The sequence below is a fragment of the Manacus candei genome, unplaced genomic scaffold (assembly GCF_025592945.1).
Source record: "Manacus candei isolate 608988 ecotype Guabito, Panama unplaced genomic scaffold, ASM2559294v1 h1tg000061l, whole genome shotgun sequence".
In the NCBI taxonomy this organism is placed as follows: domain Eukaryota; kingdom Metazoa; phylum Chordata; class Aves; order Passeriformes; family Pipridae; genus Manacus; species Manacus candei.
In genome coordinates, this window is record NW_026138109.1 from 452054 (window position 1) to 474112 (window position 22059).

The 22059-nt window shown below is 39.1% G+C and overlaps 1 protein-coding gene across 8 annotated transcripts in view; it reads left to right on the forward strand.

Moving 5' to 3' along the window:
* SLC38A9 (solute carrier family 38 member 9) overlaps nt 1–21356 on the forward strand; it is a 52260-nt gene extending 30904 nt beyond the window's left edge. For all 8 annotated transcript variants that reach the window (XM_051804685.1, XM_051804683.1, XM_051804688.1 and 5 more), the window contains 4 exons: nt 5810–5923; nt 7744–7892; nt 17605–17694; nt 19638–21356. In XM_051804685.1, coding sequence (XP_051660645.1) covers nt 5810–5923; nt 7744–7892; nt 17605–17694; nt 19638–19803 — 519 coding nt within the window. In that variant the 3' untranslated portion in view covers nt 19804–21356. The remainder of the gene's footprint in view (nt 1–5809; nt 5924–7743; nt 7893–17604; nt 17695–19637) is intronic.
* The last annotated feature ends 703 nt before the right edge of the window (nt 21357–22059 follow it).

Sequence of the window (22059 nt, forward strand, 5' to 3'; positions counted from 1 at the left end):
ATAGCTGGTACAAAGTCATAGAATCCCAGAATGCTTTAGGTTGGAAGGGACCTCTGGATGTCGCACTACTCAAGCAGGGCTACTGGGAGCCAGTCGCCTACACAACACATCAGATAAAATATATCTGGTTTGATTAGTTAAAGGTGAAATGCAGATTTTGTGCCAATGCACTGAGATGACCTTTTGCTTTAGTAATCTGTGTAGTCACTTTTTTGTACTTGTGAACTAAGACCAGCTTGCAAATTACCATTTCTGTGAAAGAGTCCTGAATTCTCCTCCAGGAAAGCTGCTTGAGGTTTATGGACTTCTCTGAAAGTAGTTTAACAACTAAAGAGGGAGTTAGTGGAGCTCTGGAGAAAGAAAGCTTAAGTAAGCTCTTTCTGAATTTCCTGAAGAAAATCTTTTGATGTGAGAAAGGGCAAGATTTCTCTTTAGCTGTGGCTTTTAAATTCTAAAGGCTTGATTTCCAACAATCAGCTCTGTATGCAGAGGAGGCCTAATGCCCTCGTTGCCCTCTTTAGGATTTTCCTGTGGATTTTTCCCCTCTATTTACATTAGAGCAAGCAATCAGCTGCAAAGAGCAGCACCTGGTCTCCAGCTTGCTTTTTCTGTGTTAAGGAGGAAGAAACTGCTGCCTTCCTGCATTTGAATCAGGTTTTCCAATGCCCTCCCTGGAGCTTAAATTGAATTTCCAAGTCATGGATCCCAAGCCCTTGACGATATTCTTGCATTCCAGAAGAAAGTTCAAATTACACAGAAAGGACACCTTGAAGTATGGCAGCAAGGGTTTTTAATGGAAAATCAAAGTTCTCTTAAGAGTTTTATTTGGCTGGAGATTTCTTTCCCTGTTTGTGGGTATACAGGAGCCTTTCACCTAGGTCTCAGAAGTGCTTTGCAAATGTTAATGAAGCATCTATGCTCTTGAAGAGCTGTTTTGTGATTATGTCACTAAGCTGCTGGATTAAGTAGGATATTTACATATGTATAGGACTCTCAGCCTCTGTCATAAGTCAGGGGGTTTTTTTCTATCTATTTATGACACCAAGCTGCTTTATTCTGTTGGTATCTCATGGGGAGATACCGATATAACTCCGTGAATAAAAACTCTACTGTTTTATGGATTGACCTGTTAACATGTCATTTTCTTCAGAGTTCTGTGAAAAGGCACAGAACTTGGCAAGCTAGAAAAACACCATTTTAGTTTTGAAGAGAACTTACTGAAACTAGTGGTCATAGAACAACTCTCTGGGGAGGTGGAAAAAAGTAAGAGAAACAATAACATTCCTTTTATGGAGTTAGAAATTCAAAACAATAGCTGCTTCCATTCTGGTCACAGGCATGTATCACAGCCCAAAGCTAAAATGCTCATGGAGGAGGATTCCTCTGGCTGCTATTCTGGTGCAGTGGTGTGGGTGTGAGAAGAGCAGTGCGTTGGAGTAAGCCAAGTGTCAGCAGGACATCCTGGAGAAGCCCTGTGAACAGGTTTCTTAGTCTGCAGTTTCCAGCTGGGCTTCTCGTTCGCATCTCCTCCTGCTACCTCCATGTATTTATCAGTGTAAGTGTTTGTACAGTGCTCAGTCAACTGATTTGAAAACTGATTGCATAGAAATCTAACCCAGCCACAGAAAGGGGTTTAGTTGGGGGTTTTGTTTGTTGAGTTTTCTTCTGATTCACGTCTGGGATCTGTTTCTCTTGAGCAACGGTACAGATGCTGCACAAGCCCAGAGCATGATCTACAGGCATGAACATGCTAGTGCTGTCTCCTAACAGTTGTTTGTGAATATAGCTGGGAGAAAGACTGGGAACCAGGAGGTGTTTTTTGTCCAGACAGTAACTGCAGAAGGCGTGGAGCTGTAAATGGTTGTTATTTTCTGTATCGAAACACTGTTTATTGCTTGTAAACAGAGTGAGCTTCCATTTATGGCGATCTATCATTGATTTTTCTTTCCGGTCAAAACTATGCACAGCATTATCTGTCCTGATGAAGTACTTTTTTGTCACCCATTTAAATGTTGTCACTTGCCCTTGATGCTTGAACAGGCAAAGTCTGTTTTTATGATATGGATCAAAGTCCTGTTGTGATATTACAGAAACAGCATCTCTCTTGAGAAATGACCAGTCTGAAATGGGATGATCAAAAGGTAATTCGAATGTGGTAATAATTACTAAGCACTGATACAGGCTTCTTCATCCAAGAAGCAACTCCCCAAACTAGCTTTCACTAGGTACTGAGCAAACTGTTTTCTCTGTGGGATACAACGGGCAAAACAAGGCTTGGAAGTTGCCTTGCAGCATCACAGAGGAAATACCTGTAGAGCCACAGAGCCTTCACTGGGCTGTGTCCAATCCTGTACCACAGGCCTGGCCATCACCTGTGGGTGTTGGGGGGATACAATGGTTTGTACTTTCAGAGTTTGTTTATTTTCAGCTCCACCTGATTTATCAGGCTCATGCTTTTTTTAGGAGGTTGATTTCTTCCTTTGTTCTATTGCTGCTGCCATCCTTGGTCACCCGGTTTTCAGTTCTTCCAGTGGCACTTTTTTTGCTCTGTGCGTTTGACCACAAAAGCTCCTGGTCGGCAGTAACTGCAGCTAATATATGTTCTCCAAGTTCCACCCCAAAATCTGCCTGTTACTTCAGGTGCACTTGATAAGGGCTTGACAGTTGTCAGGCTGTGATCCTTATGGACTCTGTCCTGCATTACCTTTGGTATTTCCCTTCCGATCTCATTCCTCCAATACTTTCTTCTTCCAACCATTGTTTTTTTCTACATTTGATTCTTAAATTCTGGCTGTGAGGATTGCAGTATTCTCATGCCTGGGCAGCTTTCACCACAGTGATGTCCATTCTGAACATAAATGGCTCAAGTATCGAATTTTAAATAGAAAAATGCAATTAATGCTCTCACTTAAAATCAATCCTTTTATCTCTCCCTATGTGTCCTTTGGTTTTATCTAGAATTGTGCTGTCTCAACTTTATTGTCAAGGTCATTAGGGAGTGAACCCAGGTCTCTTGAGGAGTAATGAACATTAATCAAAAGATGTTCCTGTTATATACACAAACACACATTCTTGTATAAAGATAACCATCTCATATACAGAAGATATGTTTGCAAGGGAACTGATGAATGTTTGAGAAAAAATAAGTTCAGGTTTTTGAGTTGTCTATATTTCTTTTTTTTGTAGCTTATGAAAACCAAAATCTGGGTACTCTTTGTGTTTATATTTGTGTCTATTGTGTTACATGCTATTAAAAATACATTATCAAAATTATCTCAGCACTTAGTTTCAGTACAGATTAAAGCATACACCCTTAAGAACTCTAAAAACATGAACTGGTTAGTATAATTGGAGGTAATAATGCACCAGCTATCTACTTTTATTTATGTGAAAGCTAAAGAAAGCATTAAGAATTTTATTTTGGATTTCTTGCCCTCACAACTCCATGTACTTGTCACAGCAAAAATAGTTGTACAGTTGGTTCTAGAACTTATATGTAGGCACAGTACAAATAAAAACTGAGTTACTATGCCGTTTTTATGCATGAGGAATACATCTAGAATACCAAATTTAAAGCTGGTTTTGGCAGATGATTTGCATTAAGGTCTTGAGTGCATTTTGAACAATTGTCCAAGTCCTGTCTTCAAGAAATGAGAGTCCATATCTTTCTGCAAAACCATGATTAGTCTCTGACGTGTGCAGTTAATGGAAGCTGCTGATAAATAACTATAAGAAATCTGGATGCTCAGATTTAGTATTTATAAAATCAGTTTTTAGAGTGGGCACAGGTGCTTTTGAAGATGCAGTTGTTGTATAAAAACCTGTACAGCTTCTCACGTCACTGAGGAGAAATTCTACAAATAATTTAAAGAAAATGGTATTGCTCAGCTTCTGATGGGAGTTGATAGTCCTTACTCAGTGACCAGTATGAGGAGAGTGAAGACCAGGGAAGCATCTTCTGTATTCATTTAACTGGTCGGCAGGAGAAAGAGGTTGCAGCTGGACATGTGGTACAGCTGCTGGGGGCTTGAAGGCTACCCCAGGGCACACGTTCATAGCACGTTGATGCCTTTTTCCCATGTGCTTTTAAAAGGCAAATAATATTTTCATCGGGCAACAATCTTCTACCACAAAAGCACTGGCAAAATGAGCAGGAAAGTCCAGTTCCCTCACTAAAACTGGCTTCTATCTGAACTTTTCTTAAGATTTGTAATCTAACATTTTATACTTTGCTCAGGAACTGCCTTGGCTTTGGAAGAACCCAGAGCAGTATAAAATATGCTTCTTTAGTCAACAAGGTAGTGTGAAGAAACACCAAGGGAAACATTTCCATGCACAGATGTGAGCAAACTTTGCTCATACTCAGTGAGCTGACTGGATTATCATAATTATCGTCCTAGGCTGGAAACAGTATAATCCTAATAATTTGGTCCTGTGCCTAGCTAGCAAGACTTGCTTCTCAGTCTTAGGAAAATAGGGTCACATGTTGAAACATTACTAGTAATCCTTTCAGAAGCTGATTATTAGCAGCAGCTGAACAAATGCTTTGCTGTAAGGTGATGAGTGTTTTGTAATAAAACATAAGCCTATACAGAATATAGTTAGTTAATAACTAGAAACAAATGGTCTTCGTAATTTCCAAGAGCAGGAATTCATGTAGAAGAGTAACCCACCAAGTACATTGCTGTGAGGTCACTCTGATGTATATGTGGATTCTGAAGTTTTGTGAAGTACTTGAGTAGCTTTGCTGCTAATTTTTTAGTTCTTTTTGTGTGGTTGAAAATATTTGTGTATATTAGGTATTTTATAAATACAGCCAAAATTTTCAGAACTGTACATTGAAGTTTAGGTTTAAATCTATGCTTAAGTATATGTAATATATTTAAATATGGATATATGACCCTAGTTTCAGCACTGACTCCTGAAAACTTTTGATTATAATTTAGTGCATTTCCCTGGAACATTTAAAGCTGTTTAGTAATAAAGTATAGGTAGGTAGGATATAGGATAGGTAATTTTAAATGGAAATGTCATTATAAAATACAATACTAAAGGTAAAGGACATGTATATGACTACCTATATATAAACATATATACATATATATGACATATATGTGACTACCTATACTGTTCTTTTTTATTTGTGTTCTGTTTGTATTTTTTTATGTAATGGTGTACTAGCTATGTCTTCCATTATTATGCCATTCATTCAGAAGCCAGATGTATTAGTTTCTGATTTGGAGACAGTATACCATCCTCTTAGGTTCCAAAGCACCTTCTTAAAAAATGTCCCTTACGTTATATCAGCAGTTGGGGAGCTGATGCCTTTGATTGCAAGATGTTATTTGTGATAAGAAACGTGATTTATGGCATTGCTGGGCTTTCTATCTTATACAAGTGTTTCTGTGTCCCAGGGCTCTTAGCAGGAATAGGTGAATGTAAGAAAGTAGAGGGCATTTCTTGTTTGTTTTAATAACTAGCGTATGTTTGTGCATCCAGAAATAACATGCTACATCTTTTGGCATATCTCTTTCATGGTACCTTTTCTGTATTTTAAGAGATAAATAATACTTGTTGAGCTTCACTTGGGGATATCTCCTTGCAGCTTTCTAATCTGACTGGGACCAGATCTGAAGTCCCCATTCAAGCAGTAGAAAGTAAAAATGTTTAAGTAATAGTAATAAATATAAAAAAGTAATATATATAAAAGTAACAGTAATAAAGGCAATAGACATAGTCTCATGAAGTTTTTATTTCTTATGGTTTTGTGTGTCAGTGCTTGCCAAAAGAAAATCTTGTTTTTCCTCAGGTGAGAGATCTCTCTATTGCATACTTCCTGGTGGGACTAACATATCTGTATGTTGGAGTGATTATTTTTGCATCCTTTCCTTCTCCACCGTTATCCAAAGAATGTATTGAACAGGTGAGATATTTTACTGCTGTATCTATTTCACAGAATTACAGAATGGGTCAGGTTGGAAAGGACCACAGTGGGTCATCTGGTCCCACCTCCCTGCTTAAACAGGGTTATCCTGAAGCACATGGGACAGGATTGCATCCAGATGGTTCCTGAATATCTCCAGTGAGGGAGACTCCACAACCTCTCTGGGCAACCTGTTGCAGTGTACAGTTACCTGCACAGCAAAGAAATCCTTCCTCATGTTCAAATGGAACTTCCTGTGCATCAGTTTCTTCCCATTGCCTCTTGTCCTATTGCTTGGCACCACTGGGAAGAGCCTGGTTCCATCCTCTTGACACCCTCTGTTCAAATACATATATAAGGTCCAATGAGAATAGGCCCAACTCTCCCTCAGCCTTTTCTCATAAGAGGAGCTCCAGTCCCTTTATCATCTTCATTGCCCTCCACAGGACCTGCTCCAGGAGCTCCATATCTCTCTTGTACTGAGGAGCCCAGAAATGGGCAAAGCACTCCAGATATGGCTTCACTGGGGCTGAGTAGAGGGGAAGGATCAGCTCCCTTGACCTGCTGGCAATGCTCTTCCTAATGCACTCCAGAATACCGTGTTTGTCCTTAACTTTTTAATAAATATATAATAAGAAAGAACAGCTACTGCTTCTTGCTTCATGACCTAACCCTGGCACACACATCTGCCCTCGACTGTGGTCAGGTGGCTAACACCTCGTGGGCACTACCACAAGCAGATGAGTAATGCTTGTGTTATCTCATTTATATTTGTGTATGGTTGCCAATATTTCTGAAAAAACAAACATTTTATAAATACTCTGTGAAAGTGATGAAGAAAGGACCAAAATGAAAAAGTGAACAGCTGAGACTTTAATTTTTTTTAGCTTCATTAATCCTGAAAAGTTTATGTTTAGTTGTGTGTGCAGTGACCAATCCCACTCACTGGGACTCTGGAAGAAATAAAATGTGAATGCAAGCTTGAGTAGGTTTAGAATCTAATACTATGGTGAGCCTTGCCATCAGAGTTCTTCAGATAACAGCACCACATGAAACACCCTATGAAGGCTATTAAATTCTTATCTGCTTATAGGCAAGCCTGATTTCCACATCCTAAATTGATTCAGAGAGAGAAGTTACCAGTTGGAGATCCATTTTATGCCAAGTGTTCCATGTCTCTCGCATAATATCTAGCAATAAGTCAAAGGCTTCCTCTGACTGTAGATCAGTTAGAACTGGTACCACTGTTAAACCATGACATGATTTTTTGAACCATCTGAACTAGCTTCACAGAATGAAGTTCACCATTAGACGACAAATTATTTTCTTCCCATTTATTTTCTGTAGTTTATGAAGCCATTTGTGTATTTCTATGATACTTAAGTCTTATAATACTTTTTCTGCTGTTCCTGCTTGTAGTATGTGATCCCTTCCTCATTTGTATGTGGTGCAGTTTTGCTTATTAAATAACTGTTTTTAATAACTATGTATGATACGACAAGTAATAGGAGCATATAAATCTATCTAGCTGGCCCTTCCACAGCCTGGATTATTTGAGGATGTTCAGAAGATTAGAAAGTAATTCCTTATGTAATACTAATATTAACACTGACACCAGCATAGTAATATTTAAAAATCCGTTGATATTTGGTGGCAAACCACTCATAAAAGAGGAAGAAGGTATTTCATGTTATGGAGTTCATTTAGCAATTGTAGTAGCTTGGATTTTATCCCATTCTGTCTGACATGTAGGTATTAAAATAAGCAGGTACATGCAATCAAGCCACCATTAATGAGTGTAACACTATTTATGTGTCCAGAATTTTCTAGATAACTTTCCCAGTGATGACATCATGTCATTTGTTGCAAGAATATTCCTGCTGTTCCAGATGATGACTGTATACCCACTGTTGGGCTATCTGGCACGAGTTCAGCTGTTAAGACAGTTTTTTGGAAATGCTTACCCGAGGTAAGAATTCTGTTCCTTGACAAGAGCTTGGCACACTTTGCTTAACTGACTTTCTGTTGTCAGAAATTTGGCTAGGCTTTTGGAGAATTCTGTTGTACATTAGATACATTTCATAACCTAGTTTCACACTGTTTGTAGAGTCAGGGTGAATAGGCATGCAAAATAAACGTGCCTGCAAACTCGTACAGCTTGGCAAAGCGGAGTAGGGGATGTTCTTTTGGTTTAGCTCTTCACTTTGCCAATAAACAGAGGAATTTTGTCAACACAGTCCTTTTGTGTTATGCATTTATATGGCAAAACAGAAATTGTGCAGGAAAAAAAATTGGTTAGTCCAGAAGCATTTAATCTAGTAGTCTTTAAGCTGTGAAGGACATACACTCTGGATATTAACCTTTCAGCATGGCATCTGTGTTTTGATTGTGCATGATTAGTAATCATCCATCTGTTTTTAAACAGAGCTAATAGCTAAGAGAGTTGTTAGTTGTGCTATCTGGGCTGCTGCTATGCTTATAAAAATAGCTTTTTACATGCTAATTTCAGAGGTGAGCCACACCCCTGCATTTGTACGGTCTCTGAACTCCAGGGAAGAGCTGATCCAGGTTCCAATTTTAGTTTGTTTTTTAAATAAAGCCTGGGACATTTATATTTGGAGTATTGTCTGAATTTGTCACAGCTGAGAAGTTGGCATTTATCTCCAAGTTTCTTATTTTATGTTGTGAATTACTGTTGATGGGGGAAAGAAAAAAAAGGGTTCTCAGGAAGGAATGTGTATTTCCTCTGTGGCATCAGCAGTAGCATACAAGTCTGCAAAGATGTTGTTCCAAGTTTCACGTTTCTTCTGAGTCCTAAAATAGGTATCAGAAGTTCTAGAAATTGAATGCCTAAAATTAGGCAGTGAAATAAGTGCCTGCTTTTTTGATGCTAAATTGTATGCAGTTCAATGTTGAGGAGATTTTTAGGAACTACTACAAGTTACTGTTGGAAACAAGGCCATTTATTTAAGTGCTAAACATGGATTTCACAACCACTGAGAAATAGTCATGTCCTTTATATTATGTGCATGTGCCTCTTCCTATCTCCTCCCTCCAGTTACTCCCTGACCAGAATTGTTTTCATTTCCCTCATACCTTCTTCTAGAACCTACAGCTTCATTCCTGTCTCTTCTCAGGTTAATTCCAGCTTGCTTTTTTAAGCCTTCATGGTATGATGAATGTGGTGATACAAATACTTCCTTGGTTCTTGTCTCCAGGATATCTTGTGGGTAGCTTCACTCATTTTTTAATTTAATTTTTTTTTTAAAGACTCCTTTTAGGGAGGCATTTAGAGCTTCTGAGAAGTCAAAAGTAGTTTCTAGGAAGCCACATAAATTGCTCTGACCTATAGTGATAAGGTAGCATATTCTGGCTGGCTGCGTCTCCCTCTCTAGTATTCCAGGTGTCTTAAATATAGCACAAAAATCACTCAAATAACCTTCAGGCTCTGGCTTCTGTGCATTTACAACAGCCAAGGTCAGCCCTGGTTTTTTTCTATGCAATGAGGGCTGGTAGCAAACACAGGACATGTCCTGTTTGCTGGTAGCAAGCACAGGACATAGGAGGATAGTAAAGGTTAAGTACCTGGTTGTGAAATATGTCTTCATGACTGGTTCTCAGTCATAAGCTGATGAAGGTCCTTTAGTGGCACTGTATCTTTATCACCTCTCTAGGAAAAACTTCAGTATTTTTGTTTTTTCCCAGAGCTGCTTCTGTGGGGAAACATTTTGCAAATACAAAGATATAGCTTTTAGTGACATAAACTGATGTCTTACTGGGTAACCTGTTGATCCACTCTGAAGAACCTACCTGGAAATATTAAGTTCCATGGCTTTTGTGTAGGAAAATGAGCACTCTACTAGTAGTTTGATAAACTTGTCTTCTTTTGTTGAAATCCTCAGTAATTGAGGCTAACAGCTCTTGGGCAGTAAGAAGACTAACCGTGAGACTCGTGCTGTAGCTCTTAGGTGGAAGAGAATATTCTGGGTCATGTGTCTAAAGATGATTTTGGTGTTAGTAGTGAACTAAAAGGATGAAGCAAGAGGAAAAGAGCTGAGGCTCTTTTAAAGCCTCCTTTAACCCTGTGATTCAATGTGCTAAATCACATGTCTTTCCATAGGTGCATCTTTCCTATGTTGTTTTCTTTACAACTGAAATAAGGTTATAAATTTACCTTCTGGCTATAATTGTCCAAACAACAACAAAATCTTCACAAAAACACCTCCTGCTTTTGGTCCATTTGTTCCAAGTCTCCATTATAAATTTTCCTATCTTCATTTTTAAGCTGTGAGTTGCTCCACATGGAGGCTCACTGATTTTAAAAGTCAGGCTTCTTCATATCAGCAGTTTTTTGCAGATGTGGGTACCTGCTGCTATGGATGGAGTTAACAGATAGCCATGAAGGTATTAGCAGGAGTACTTGGAAGGCTGGAGGGATGCATTTTAAAGCTCATAGCTTTATCACACGCAGGTTTACAGGGCTGCCAGATAGTTTTTATGTCCTAGTAGTGATTGTATTGGTCAGATCCATTTCATTCTTTGGGTTTTACTCCTTTTTCTTTAATATTTTCTGACACTGGTTATAATGAAGCACCAAGATATTAGTTTCTGTCTTTCAGTTCATAGTCTTGATAATTGGTATAACCCAGGGCAAATTCTACCAAATCCTGGTTCATAACCTGTTCTTTGCTGATAGGCCATGGATTACAGCTGAATTATAATGAGAAACTATTTACTCATCTTCGGAGGAGCTTTTATGGTCTGAAGACTGATTTGCATCTCTTCTGTCCCATGATTTTTAGATACTTTATAGTCCTATACTGTGTATATCTATAGTGTATCCTACTAACCCATAGTCTTGAGTGATGAAGCAACTCACACTCTTGAAACGTAAAAGCTTAAGCAGGCAATAAATAACTTTTTCTTCTCACAAGTTTCACATCAAGCATCAGCTGAACAATGGGAACTTGCTTGTCTGAAGCATAAGGGAAATGAGTATCCTGTGTCTTCCAGCAGTCAGGAATACAGCGAAAGTGCACCAATTCTATGAAGGAGGATTCTCTTGCCCTTATGTATTAATATCAGTCACCTGTGTCTCTACCTGTCTTGAAAGCAAGTACATGTGTAGACATGCTGCACACAGTAGTCTTCAGGCAGGCACCATCACATATAATCATAGAGTGATTTGGATTGGAAGGGACCTTAAAGATCATCTCATTCCAATCCTTCTGCCATGGGCAGAGACACTTTTCACTAGACCAGGTTGCTCAGAGCCCTGTCCAGCTTGGCCTTGAACAGTTCCAGAGATGGAACATCCGCAAATTCTCTGGGCAACCTCTTCTCACCATGCTCACAGTAAAGAGTTTCTTTGTATGTTTAGCCTAAATTTCTCATCTTTCAGTTTGAACCCATTACTTCTTGTCCTATCACTATAGTTCCTGAAGAAAAGCCCCTCTCTGGCTTCCTCTTCAGATACTAGAAGGTTGCTATGAGGTCCCCCACGCAACCTTCTCCAGGCTGAACAGGCCCAACTTTCTCAGCCTGTCTTCGTAGAGGAGTTGCTCCAGTCCTCTTATCAACTTTGTGGCCCTCCTCTGGACTTGCTCCAGCAGTTAGGTCTCTTTCTTATGTTGTGGCCACTAGAACTGTATGCAGCACTCCAGGTGGGGTCTCACAAGAGTAGAGCAGAGGGATAGAATCACCTCCCTCAACCTGCTGGCCACACTGCTTTTGATGCAGCCCAGGATTTCTGGGCTGTGAGCACACATTGCCAGCTCATGTTGAGTTTTACATCAACCGTCATCCCCAAGTCCTTCTCCACAGGGCTGCTCTCAATCACTTCTCCACCCAATCTGTAGGTGTGCCTGGGATTACCCTGACCCAAGTGTAGGACCTTGCACTTTGCTTTGTAGAACTTGGTCCAACATGTCAAGGTCCTTCTGGATGGCATCCCTTCCCTCCAGCTTGTTTACTGCCCCACACAGCTTGGTGCTGAGGGTGCACTTGATGCCACTGAGCCTTCAGCCTTTCTTTGCTTACTACGAAAGATTTAAAACCAAGAGAAGACATTCTAATTCCTTCTTTCATTTTGCAAAATATGTGCTAGTATACAGATTACAACATAGTGATGTACTGGGACAAAACCCAAGGAACTTTTCATTCTCTCTACTCTCCCTAGTGGTGAAAAGGAAGGCCAAAATATTGTGTATTTGGAAATTACTTTCTTTTCTAAAGTGAGATATGTTTGTAATGGCATCATTTAACAGCTGACTTAGAGCCAGAGGCATGTACTTTATCTGCTATTTCTTGCGTGACTCTGGATCTTCTTATATGTACAGAAAGCCAATTTTTTTTATTATTGTTTCTGGCTCTTGGCTACACTGATACTTGTGACAGAGATTCCCTTGATTAATTATATGCTGTATATAAAATGCTTTTTACAGCCATCTGATAACTTCTTGAAACTTTTTATCATCTTTCCTGTCCTGAGAGGTTAAATAAGCTGATGGACAAAAATCACTTTGCTTTTTCTAATGATTGTCCTCCCTTTACTCCATGGTAGCCCAGCAGACCTACCAGTTCTCCCACAGATATATGTCTTCTGATGCAATGAAATACATTTCTGCTGTTTGCATGTATGATTGCTTATCTGCTCTTCACCTGGCTGCTGTTTTGCTTCTTGGCGGTGGTGATTCATAGTCTTCTGATCAATGTCACTTGAGTGAGATTTCCATGAAGAAAATGCATTTTTAGATACAGTAACCTTTCAAAATTCTTACTTTAATGACCCTGATTAGCTTTTTCCTGGCTTTCCAGTTTCCCTTGTTGCATCTGTTCACCTTGTGACTCCACACTGAGTCCAGCACTTCTGCTAATTTCCTTGCATCTGACCTGAGGAGATTTAAAATCAGTTTCTTTCTTTAAATTTCCCCTGCACTATGGTTTGGTTTCACCATTTTCATGATTCTTACTTTGAGGATGCCAGAATTACTTAGATATTTATGGTCACTGCTGTTCAGTGACTTAAGTGTAGCTGCCGGTTCCACAGGAGACAACTTGATGGAGCAAATCCTCTAATGATCTTCAGGCACTGTTGTTTCTCTGCTCTGTCAATCTGAAATGTTAACCTTGCAATGTGGAAAAAAAGGAAAGATTTAGGAGAAAGCTTGAATTTTTTTAAATCTTTTTTTTTCCTCCATTTTGCTATCATTTTTTTGGGATTGCAGGATTTTTACAGGTGAGCAGTGATTCCCTTTATAATAAGGAGCTAGAGCCTTCCTCTGTCGGACCCAGAATATTGAGACTGAGGACAGAATATGAAAAACTTGCGATGGGTGTGCCTCCTGTGTGAATTAACAGCCTCCTTCAGACAACCCATCCTGTGCCTCAGAGCAGCAGCCCCAACCAGGCTGCCCAGGTGGACAGTCCAGCCCTGGAATGGGATGCCCAACCCTGCAGCCATGGACCATGAGGAAAACAGTTGTATGGTAGAAAACAGTTAGTTAGCTTAGAAAACAGTTGTATGGTAGCAGGGTAGTAGATAAAAATGGGCCAAATCTTTTGTGATCTCTAACATCATCTAAATACTTTTCTTCTTACTGTTAGAATAAGCAGAGGTGGTATGGCGATGCCCCTCAAAAATGCTGTTTTTCTGACATCATTTTGCAATGTGTGGCGACCATTAGTTGTACTGTGACCCAGTGTCAGGCTAAACCTGAGCAATTTAGAACTTGTTAAAATGTCACGGGCTATGAGAAATGTTTATCCTGTCTGGAATACACCTATGTGAAACTTTATAGTCTTATGAAAAGTACTATATCAAATAATACAGCTACTAGTAGCCCTAGATATCAGATTTTACTTTATTCAGAAGGATAGAGCTTTTTTCTAAATGGTATTGTCTTTCTCTCCATAAGAATGAGGCTTTTTCCTGTCCTGGAGGTGAGATGAGCTATGAATATCTGCCTAGGTAAAAGAAAGAGTTTGCAGGTTAAATACCTGTTGTCCAATAATATGGTTACAGCTCAGGCTGTTTCAAAGGGTAGAATATGGATTAAGGATGTTCTGGGAAAAAATTGCATTGTAGTCTTTCACATTGAAACACCAAGATTTAAAGCCTTTTCAGACCTTCTGCTTTGGTATTGTTCTAGAGGATCCTGCTTAATTGTGACAATTAAAACGGGAAAGCAGTACTCCACAAGAGTTGCTTTGGAGGCTCCGACATCTTGGGACCCTTGTTTTCAATAGAGCCAAAACACACTGTCCCCTTGCAACCCAATAATTTTTTCCCAGAACAAGAAATTGAAAAATGTTTCATTTCAGACCAAACATACACACACACCCCCTTTGCTTTTGAGGTTATAAGAATCTGGAATTAATTTTTTTAGAAGCAACAGCTTCAAACAACAAAATCATGTCTTGTGTTTTAAAGCATGCCAGAATGAAATACTTTGGAATTTTTTCAGGTTTTCTGCTAAAATACTCTAAACTGACACAAATTTGCAAAACATTTTTGAATTACTAAGACTACACTCTTTTTAGTCCCTCTTGCTAAAAAAATAATCGCAGTAAAAATGGAATGGAAGAAGTGCTGTCATTTTCTGTGTTCGTAAACTTTTGGCTTCAATTTGTGCTATTTGACAGTAAGATTTGCAAGCTGCCGTACGTGTGAAGAGAGAGGAAGTAGTTTTTAATGGCAGAGACCTTTTTGTGAACAGTTTAGTTAATTGGCTTTCCTTAGTAATATTAGAGAAGCTGTACACATTTGGTCCTTCTGTCCCTAATAAGTCTGATTCTTGGGATTTTATTTTTTATTTGTAGGGTTTTACCAAGTTTATATCCAATTACATTTTTGTTAAACTTTCATCTGCTGTATTCCCACCGCAGTCTTGAGTTCTCCTCAAGGTACACCTCTTGTACCACTGTTAAAAAATTAAAGGTATTATTTCTGTCTTTTTGAAATCAGTTTTTAAGAGTGAAGTTTAGTCTATAGCTTAAACTATTCCTTTGTGGTTTAATTACCTTCATTCCTCTAAACTTTAATGAGACTATTCTGTGTCTCTAAACTTTCTTCCTAACTTGGAAACTGGCAGGCAGCCTTTCAGCCATGGAAGTTGTCACTTTTAAATAGTTAGTGACATCCTCCATAATAAACATACTTTCTACAGTGAAGAAAAAAATAGGCCTGGTGTCGTGGTTTGAGACCCCCAAAAATCCAATTCCCGAGTTCAAGCCCCCTTCCCACAACTCACCCCAGTGTGAGAGGGGTTTTCCAGACAAAATGTAAGACTCAATATGGGGGGAAGGGAATTATATTACATCATCATGGCCAGTCTTCGTGAATGAAGATTTGGGAAAGGTCATTACCCTTGGAGCCTGCGCAGTGGATTTTTTAGGTGAGACACAGTGTGCGCTGAACTGAGCCCACCCTTTAATCCTGAGGTTCATCTGCTGGGGCTGAGCGAGCTTGGACAGTGGCAGTGAGGTCCTCAGGACGCAGGTTTTTTTAGAGTGACCTTCTCTTAGATGGATGGCCTTACAGGGCTGACGAGCTCCATCTGCCCGGAGGAGTTCCCTGACTATAATACATTATATACACAATCTTAACTATCTCCTATGATAAAGCAATATTTACAATTGGATCAAGTCTCTTCCCCCTCCAATAAAAGTCCAGAAGGGGGGAAGGAAAAGATCCTTTCCACTCTCAGGGCAGCAGTGTTTCTCTTCTTTCGTGCAACAGCTGTAGCTGGATTGTTGTAGCTGGATCTCTTCCCATTACACACAAGGGGGTCTCCTTTCACCCCTCTCGGCCCTTTGACTCCAAGCGAAAGTTTCTCTCTCTCATGGACTGCGAATTAGCCAGGACAAAGGTTTGCTTCACCACGTCATATCACCAAGCACAGGGGTCTTCGTGACGGTCCCTTTCCTCAGGGGGTTTACCCCTAAGTCAGAACGTCTGGGGCACCTTTCCGTTGAAAGCCTTTGCCTCAACCGTTTTATCAGAGCTCCTGTGCTCTGCCTCAAGCTGCCAGCTTGGCAGCAGCAGCGGGGGCGGGCAGGCCACTTACCCCGCATTCCTTCTGGCCATCCTGGTCCTGCTTCAGGACGTCTCTGAGCTTCTTAGCTCATCTCTCTCACTGCTGCATGCTTCATTTTAGGACTTCCATCCAGTAGGAGTCCACCCCCTCCACTTAGGAGGGGTCTCAAAAGGGTTTTGGAGGGTCTGGTTCTGTTCTTACCCCAAAACTCTGTCCGTAGAGCTTAGTTTTCTCTCTCTCTCTCTCTCTCTCTCTCTCTCTCTCTTTCTCCATTAGAGATCTCTGTCTCTCTGTTTAGCTGCATGCTTGTTTCTGCTGTTTCTTCTTATCTCTTGGCTTTCTACCACAGTCTCCGTTCACTGCTCCTTTGCTGCCACTTTTCAGTATGTCCTGTTGCTGCCCACAGTGGAGAAACTCCTCCAGCTCTCAGCTACAGAACTCAGCCCAGTTTAACACTGTTCCAAGTTCTTGTAGCCTCCCAGCCGGGGCTGGGGGGCCTAGCCCCCAATGGGGCTCCTGCCCCTTCTCCTCGTGGCTTCAGAACATGGCCACCTCTCCTCCAACCACAACATCACCCTTCTTTTCCGGTTTGGTGTCATATGTTTTGATTTTGCAGGAGCGCTGATTGGGTCTGCACCAAGAGAGACACCGCCCCCTTGGGGTTACCATTTTTAACTCCAGGGGGAAAAAACACCTTTTATTTTTTCCCCACCACACCTGGCTTACAGATTTTGTATTTTAGGAAATCATATCCTCCAGAAGAATAAACAAAACCTGTAACTGTATGTATGTTTCCTCCGTGTGAATTCTTTTTTCCTTTCATAGAAACAGCTGTGTGACCAAAATACCACAGGTTTTAATTATATTTCCTCATCTTACCTTATGTTAAAATATGCCAACATTTCATGTTCTCAAAAGTGATACTCTCCTGAGTCTCAGCTCTGTGCATAACTACACTGAATTTGTCTGATGCATTAAAAGCTGCTTTGCAGAACAGAAAATCTCCATTTTTTCATTCTTAACATGAAAGGAAAGCAGCAGGAAAATTGTTTTTAAAAACAAATGCAACAAAAAATTCCAGCATAAATAGGACACAGGCTATATACTAAATGGCATCCATCATTCTCCTTAAAGGTTTGTCCTCTATCAAAATGCAGTAGAGTGTTTTAAGGTGTTATTTCCCTGCTAGTAGTCTATGTAATGTTTTGCACTCTATGCATCTTCTCCTTTCTTCTGGTTTCCGTTAGTCCACTTTAAGTAATTCTGATTATTCTCTGAACAAGGTAATGCTTTCTTGTGGGAATTAAGTTATATGGTATTGTTTCTTGGGTATTTGAATATCCATCTGAAATACTTGAGTGCTGAATACCATATATGGCTTTTTTTAGAAGAATTGCCAAATTATGCATTCTTAGTCCTTAAGAATATTTTGAATCAAAACAGTAGATAATTAAAAATTGGCACTCTGAATATTCAGTAGATGATATGTTTGCTGTGAAATTAATTAGATTTAATAGGGTGAGTCATGCAAATGGAAACACCATCCATGTACCACTTCAATGTTAGTGAAAATGAAGTATAATTGGTGGTATTTGGTAAGAAATACAGCATAGATTTTAACATTCTTTCTTCACTTTCCTGAAGCCTTTTCCATGTGCTCGCCCTGAACCTTGCAATTGTAGGAGCTGGAGTAGCAATGGCAAGATTTTATCCAAATATAGGAGGTATCATAAGGTGAGTGTTGCTTGCAGGGAGCTTCCCTGTGGCATTGCTACATGTTTGCCTCTTGATGTTGAAAAGGAACAGTAATAATTGAATCTTCATATTTCGTGAGTTTTACACCTTCTTAAGTTATAAATAATGACTTCTGTAAACAATTAGCTCTTTCAGAGTTCTGACAAGCAGCTATCTGTAATTGTGCTTCTGAGGTAGTTGGGATGATTCTCCAATTTTATTGAAGCTCTATCTGAGGACTTTATAACTATACACATAAAAGAACATGATGTTAGTAGAAAAGTTGGTTGGTTATTGTGTTTCTTCTCTCAAGTTTTTGTTTTGTGTTAAGACCATTTGAAGCTGGTTTGAAAGTCCACAATAAAAATTCCAAGAAAGTAAGTAACTTTAAAGGGAAAAGTGACATAAAAGTTGTGTTTCTAAATGATATCTTAAATTTACTATGTTGATGAACACCTAGGATTTCTATGATTGGGAAATATTAGCGGAAATAATCTTTAAAAGTTTTTTTTTCTACATTTGACATCACTGTATTTATAAGCATCATCATTCATTCTTGGTTTGCATCTTTCCTGCAGCAACCAGGAGAGGGAGGTGTTTAAAAATATAGAAATCTGCAATTATAAAACCAGAATGACAGGCTTGGGTCTGACCAGAGTAGCAAAATAACTTACTTTTGCTCAGTGGCTGATCTTTATGGGTTTTTCCCATTTCCTTTTTTTCTTCTATCTCTTTTTAGTGAAAATTTTTGTATTCCAGTAGTGAAGATGGTCTAGTTAATCATCATCATATAAGCTCAGAATAATAGAATGGACCTTAAGGTTGGAAGGGATCTAAAAGATCGTCTAGTTGGAACCCCCCTGCCATGGGCAGGAACACATACCACTAGACCAGGTTGCTCAAAGCCCCATCCAACCTGGCCCTGAACACTTCCAGGGATAGGGAGTCTAGGACCTCTCTGGGCAACCTGTTCCAGTGCCTCACCATCCTCACAGTAAAGAATTTCTTCCTAATATCTAAATACAAATAAATATCATGCAATATGTTTCTCTGTTTGCAAACTGATCCTGACCTATGCTATTGTGTCCATATCCCATATCGTGCATAGTAACCAGACATGTTGAACTGTGAATTTCCAGCAGATATAAATTGTCTATATACAGTCTAACTTGGGGATTTGCTGGTTTTGTGTTTCAGATTACCAAAACTGTATTATGATGTTACTCTGTATTATGATGTTTCCTCTGTCTAAAAGGAATGTTCAAATATTTGAAACAAAATACATTGTTAGTTAATAATGCACACTTGGCTGCAGGTGAAATAATGAGATTTTTGTAAGCAAGGGAGAGGTTAGAAGAAGAAGAGTTGCATGTTTCCCTTGCTGTGGTTGATCATGTTACTAGAAGGGCATGTTGTTCCTTTCAGGTCTAGAGAATGGTTTTCTAGAAGCTCATTAAATAAATTAAAGTAAGAGTTGCAGATTCAGGAGCATTTCTATGCTTACATGTGTTAACATGTGTCCTCAGATGGCTGGGATGCAATGAGCTTTGCAGTTCTGACAGTAAAGAATGTGTAACAAAGGATGCACTGTGCAGTCTCTTTCTGTTGCACCTTGACAAAAGAAAGTAGAAACATTGAGTCAAAGATAAGGGAGTCAGTCCCCGGCAGCATCAGGGGACATAACTCAAGTGACAGAGGCATGTCAGAGTGTGGGTGCAGGTGAGCAGGAGGTGGACAGCACAAAGGGTGATAATGAAATGCTAGTGAAGAAAGTGAAGGACAGCAAGAACAGAAATTGATGTTTAGTGACTGCAAATGGTGTTCATCAAATCTGTTCATTGGTTTAAGGGGCGGGGGAATGACAACAAAAAATAAGAATAAATGCAAAGAATCCTTCTTTCTTTTTTTTCCCCTTCTTCCCCCCCCACTTCCCTGTCCCTTAGATACTCTGGAGCAACATGTGGTCTGGCCTTTGTATTCGTGTATCCATCCCTCATCTACATGATCTCTCTGCACCGTGCTGGGCAGCTGACGTGGCCAGCATTGATCGCTCACATCTTTATAATCCTCCTTGGACTGGCTAATCTGATTGCACAATTCCTATTGTGAAAACTCCCCCTTCTCCCTGTGGCTGTCACAAGTGGTACTGTGATATTTGGCAACAGCCTTGAGCAACACTGTCAGGCATGAGAACAGTGCTCAATGTGATGATCTTGAGAAAAGCTGCACCTTTGAAACAAATTCAAAACACATTTTTCAGGCACTTGACAGGAAAACTGTCTTCTCTGAAAACACAGTTTTATGAGAAGTGAAGTGGTTCAGATTTGAGTGATCTAGTTCTCGTTTTTTTGAATGTACTTCAAAAATTAATGAATATCAAATGTTTTAATTTTTTTACAGCACACTTCTCAAAGCACAAAGCTTTCAGCCTCAGACTGTGGAACTCTTTCCTCCAAGGGGACTGTCCTTACCTTGATTAACAAGCATGCTTTCTCAGTATTGTTCAGTGACTCTTTGAAATGCTCTTTTGTTGAAGTTATTTTCGTAATTTGTTTGGAAAATAAAGAAATTATTGTATTTTCTTTTTTTTTTTGGTTAATTTATAGTCATTTGGGTCAAAATGCACTCTTAATTTTGAATACGCTATTAAATTGTTTTGGCAATGTTTTTCCTCTAGGAAATTCCAACAAAGCAAAACAATAAATTCATGTCTCAGAGTTTTATTCAGAATTCACAAGTTATTTGTGATCTTATAATGAAAAAAAGCCAGAAGGATAAAAAAAATTAGAACAAGACAATTTAAATTAGTATTCCAGGCTTGACCTCACTTCAACTCTGTTAACTGGGCTATTATGTGCTGTGAAGTTGCCTTGTCAGGAGTTGCATGTGGTTTTATGTATGCATGTTGTACAAAGTGTTCATCACAGGCTTGTTCCCTCCCTTGTAGGGTATTACTCCAGTGGTCTCTCACTATGCTTTTCCACTGCATTACTCTAGACGTTTTGGATGTGAGCAGAGAGACAAAGCCAGCAGTCTTCAGAATCGTGGATGAAGTAAAAGAATTTAAGTTTTAAATAATTCCAAAAGCATCTAGAAGAATGTGGAAAGGTTTTGTTGTGGCCTTGAGTTTTTCTTAACTTTTTGTCAATGAACTATGAGGGTGTACATGCATAATTGCACAGACACCTTCTCTCACCTACCATCTGGCAGTCTGTGTCTTAACCCAAAACATGCAATATTAAGTTGCCAGACAGTAGTGGAATGTCATTTTTGTGGTTGGAGAGAGAGTAAAAACTCCTCTTTGTACAGAATTTCAGTGCATTAAAGTAATCAACAAATATAAAATAATTGAAAGAGGACTCCAAGCATTGCTAAATTCTGAAGTCAGTAAAAGAAGAAAAAGGTTGAAGTGATGCAATGTTTGTGAAGTAGGAGTTGGAAAAGATAATTACATTGCAGGGTGAAAGTTCATATTTTCATCTGAAAGACAATGAAAAACATAAGATAGATTATTACTATGCTTCTCTGGGAAATGATGTGAATTTTTTTAGTAATGATGTAAATCCATTTGTTTGACTTAGGCTCCTTAAACTGTGTAAAGGACACTCATTAATATCCCTTGATTTGTATGGAATAAAAGATGATACGGATTTGGAATACTATCTGCAGAATACAGTAATTATTTTAGATTGTTTTTTTATTGTGAAACTTTTTGCACCTTTAAATCAAAATTGGAGAATACATTCGTTATCTGCTCTGTATTAGGGAGAAGTATTTGCCTCATCCTGGTCTTTTTACCCTGTGTATACTCTTACAAGATGAACAGCAAAAGGAAAGGACAAAAGATATAGGATTCCAAGCATTGTTGTTTTATTCACATTAAGCTCTGATTTATTATAGATTCAGTGCTTAATATAGGTACAAACCCTGATGAGTGCAGGTAATTCAATTTGATTATGTCCTTCCATGTTCCATCTGAATATGATTCCATGACTTATATCCTCGCCATTGAAGCTGATAGCAAAATGCCCATTGATTTTAGCAGAATTAAATTGTTAGGATCTAGTAGTCAACAATCCTAAGTAAGACAGAGTTCATGGTGATGAGTCCTAATTGCATCTTGTATCTGTCTCTTTTTCCAGTTGTGCAATGTGCAATGATTAAGTTAATATTTAGAAAGAAATTATTCATTACCTTTCTAAAAGCCTGGTTTAGCTCTGCGTTACAGAGACGGGTTCTTGCTGCAGTGTTTATTTATATAAGCATTTAAAAGCCTTGATTTGAATTTTAAGCTGGTAGGCATTAGAGTGATAGCAAATATTTCATTCCACTGTCATCTCCAGAAGTACACTTTCTTATGAAAAA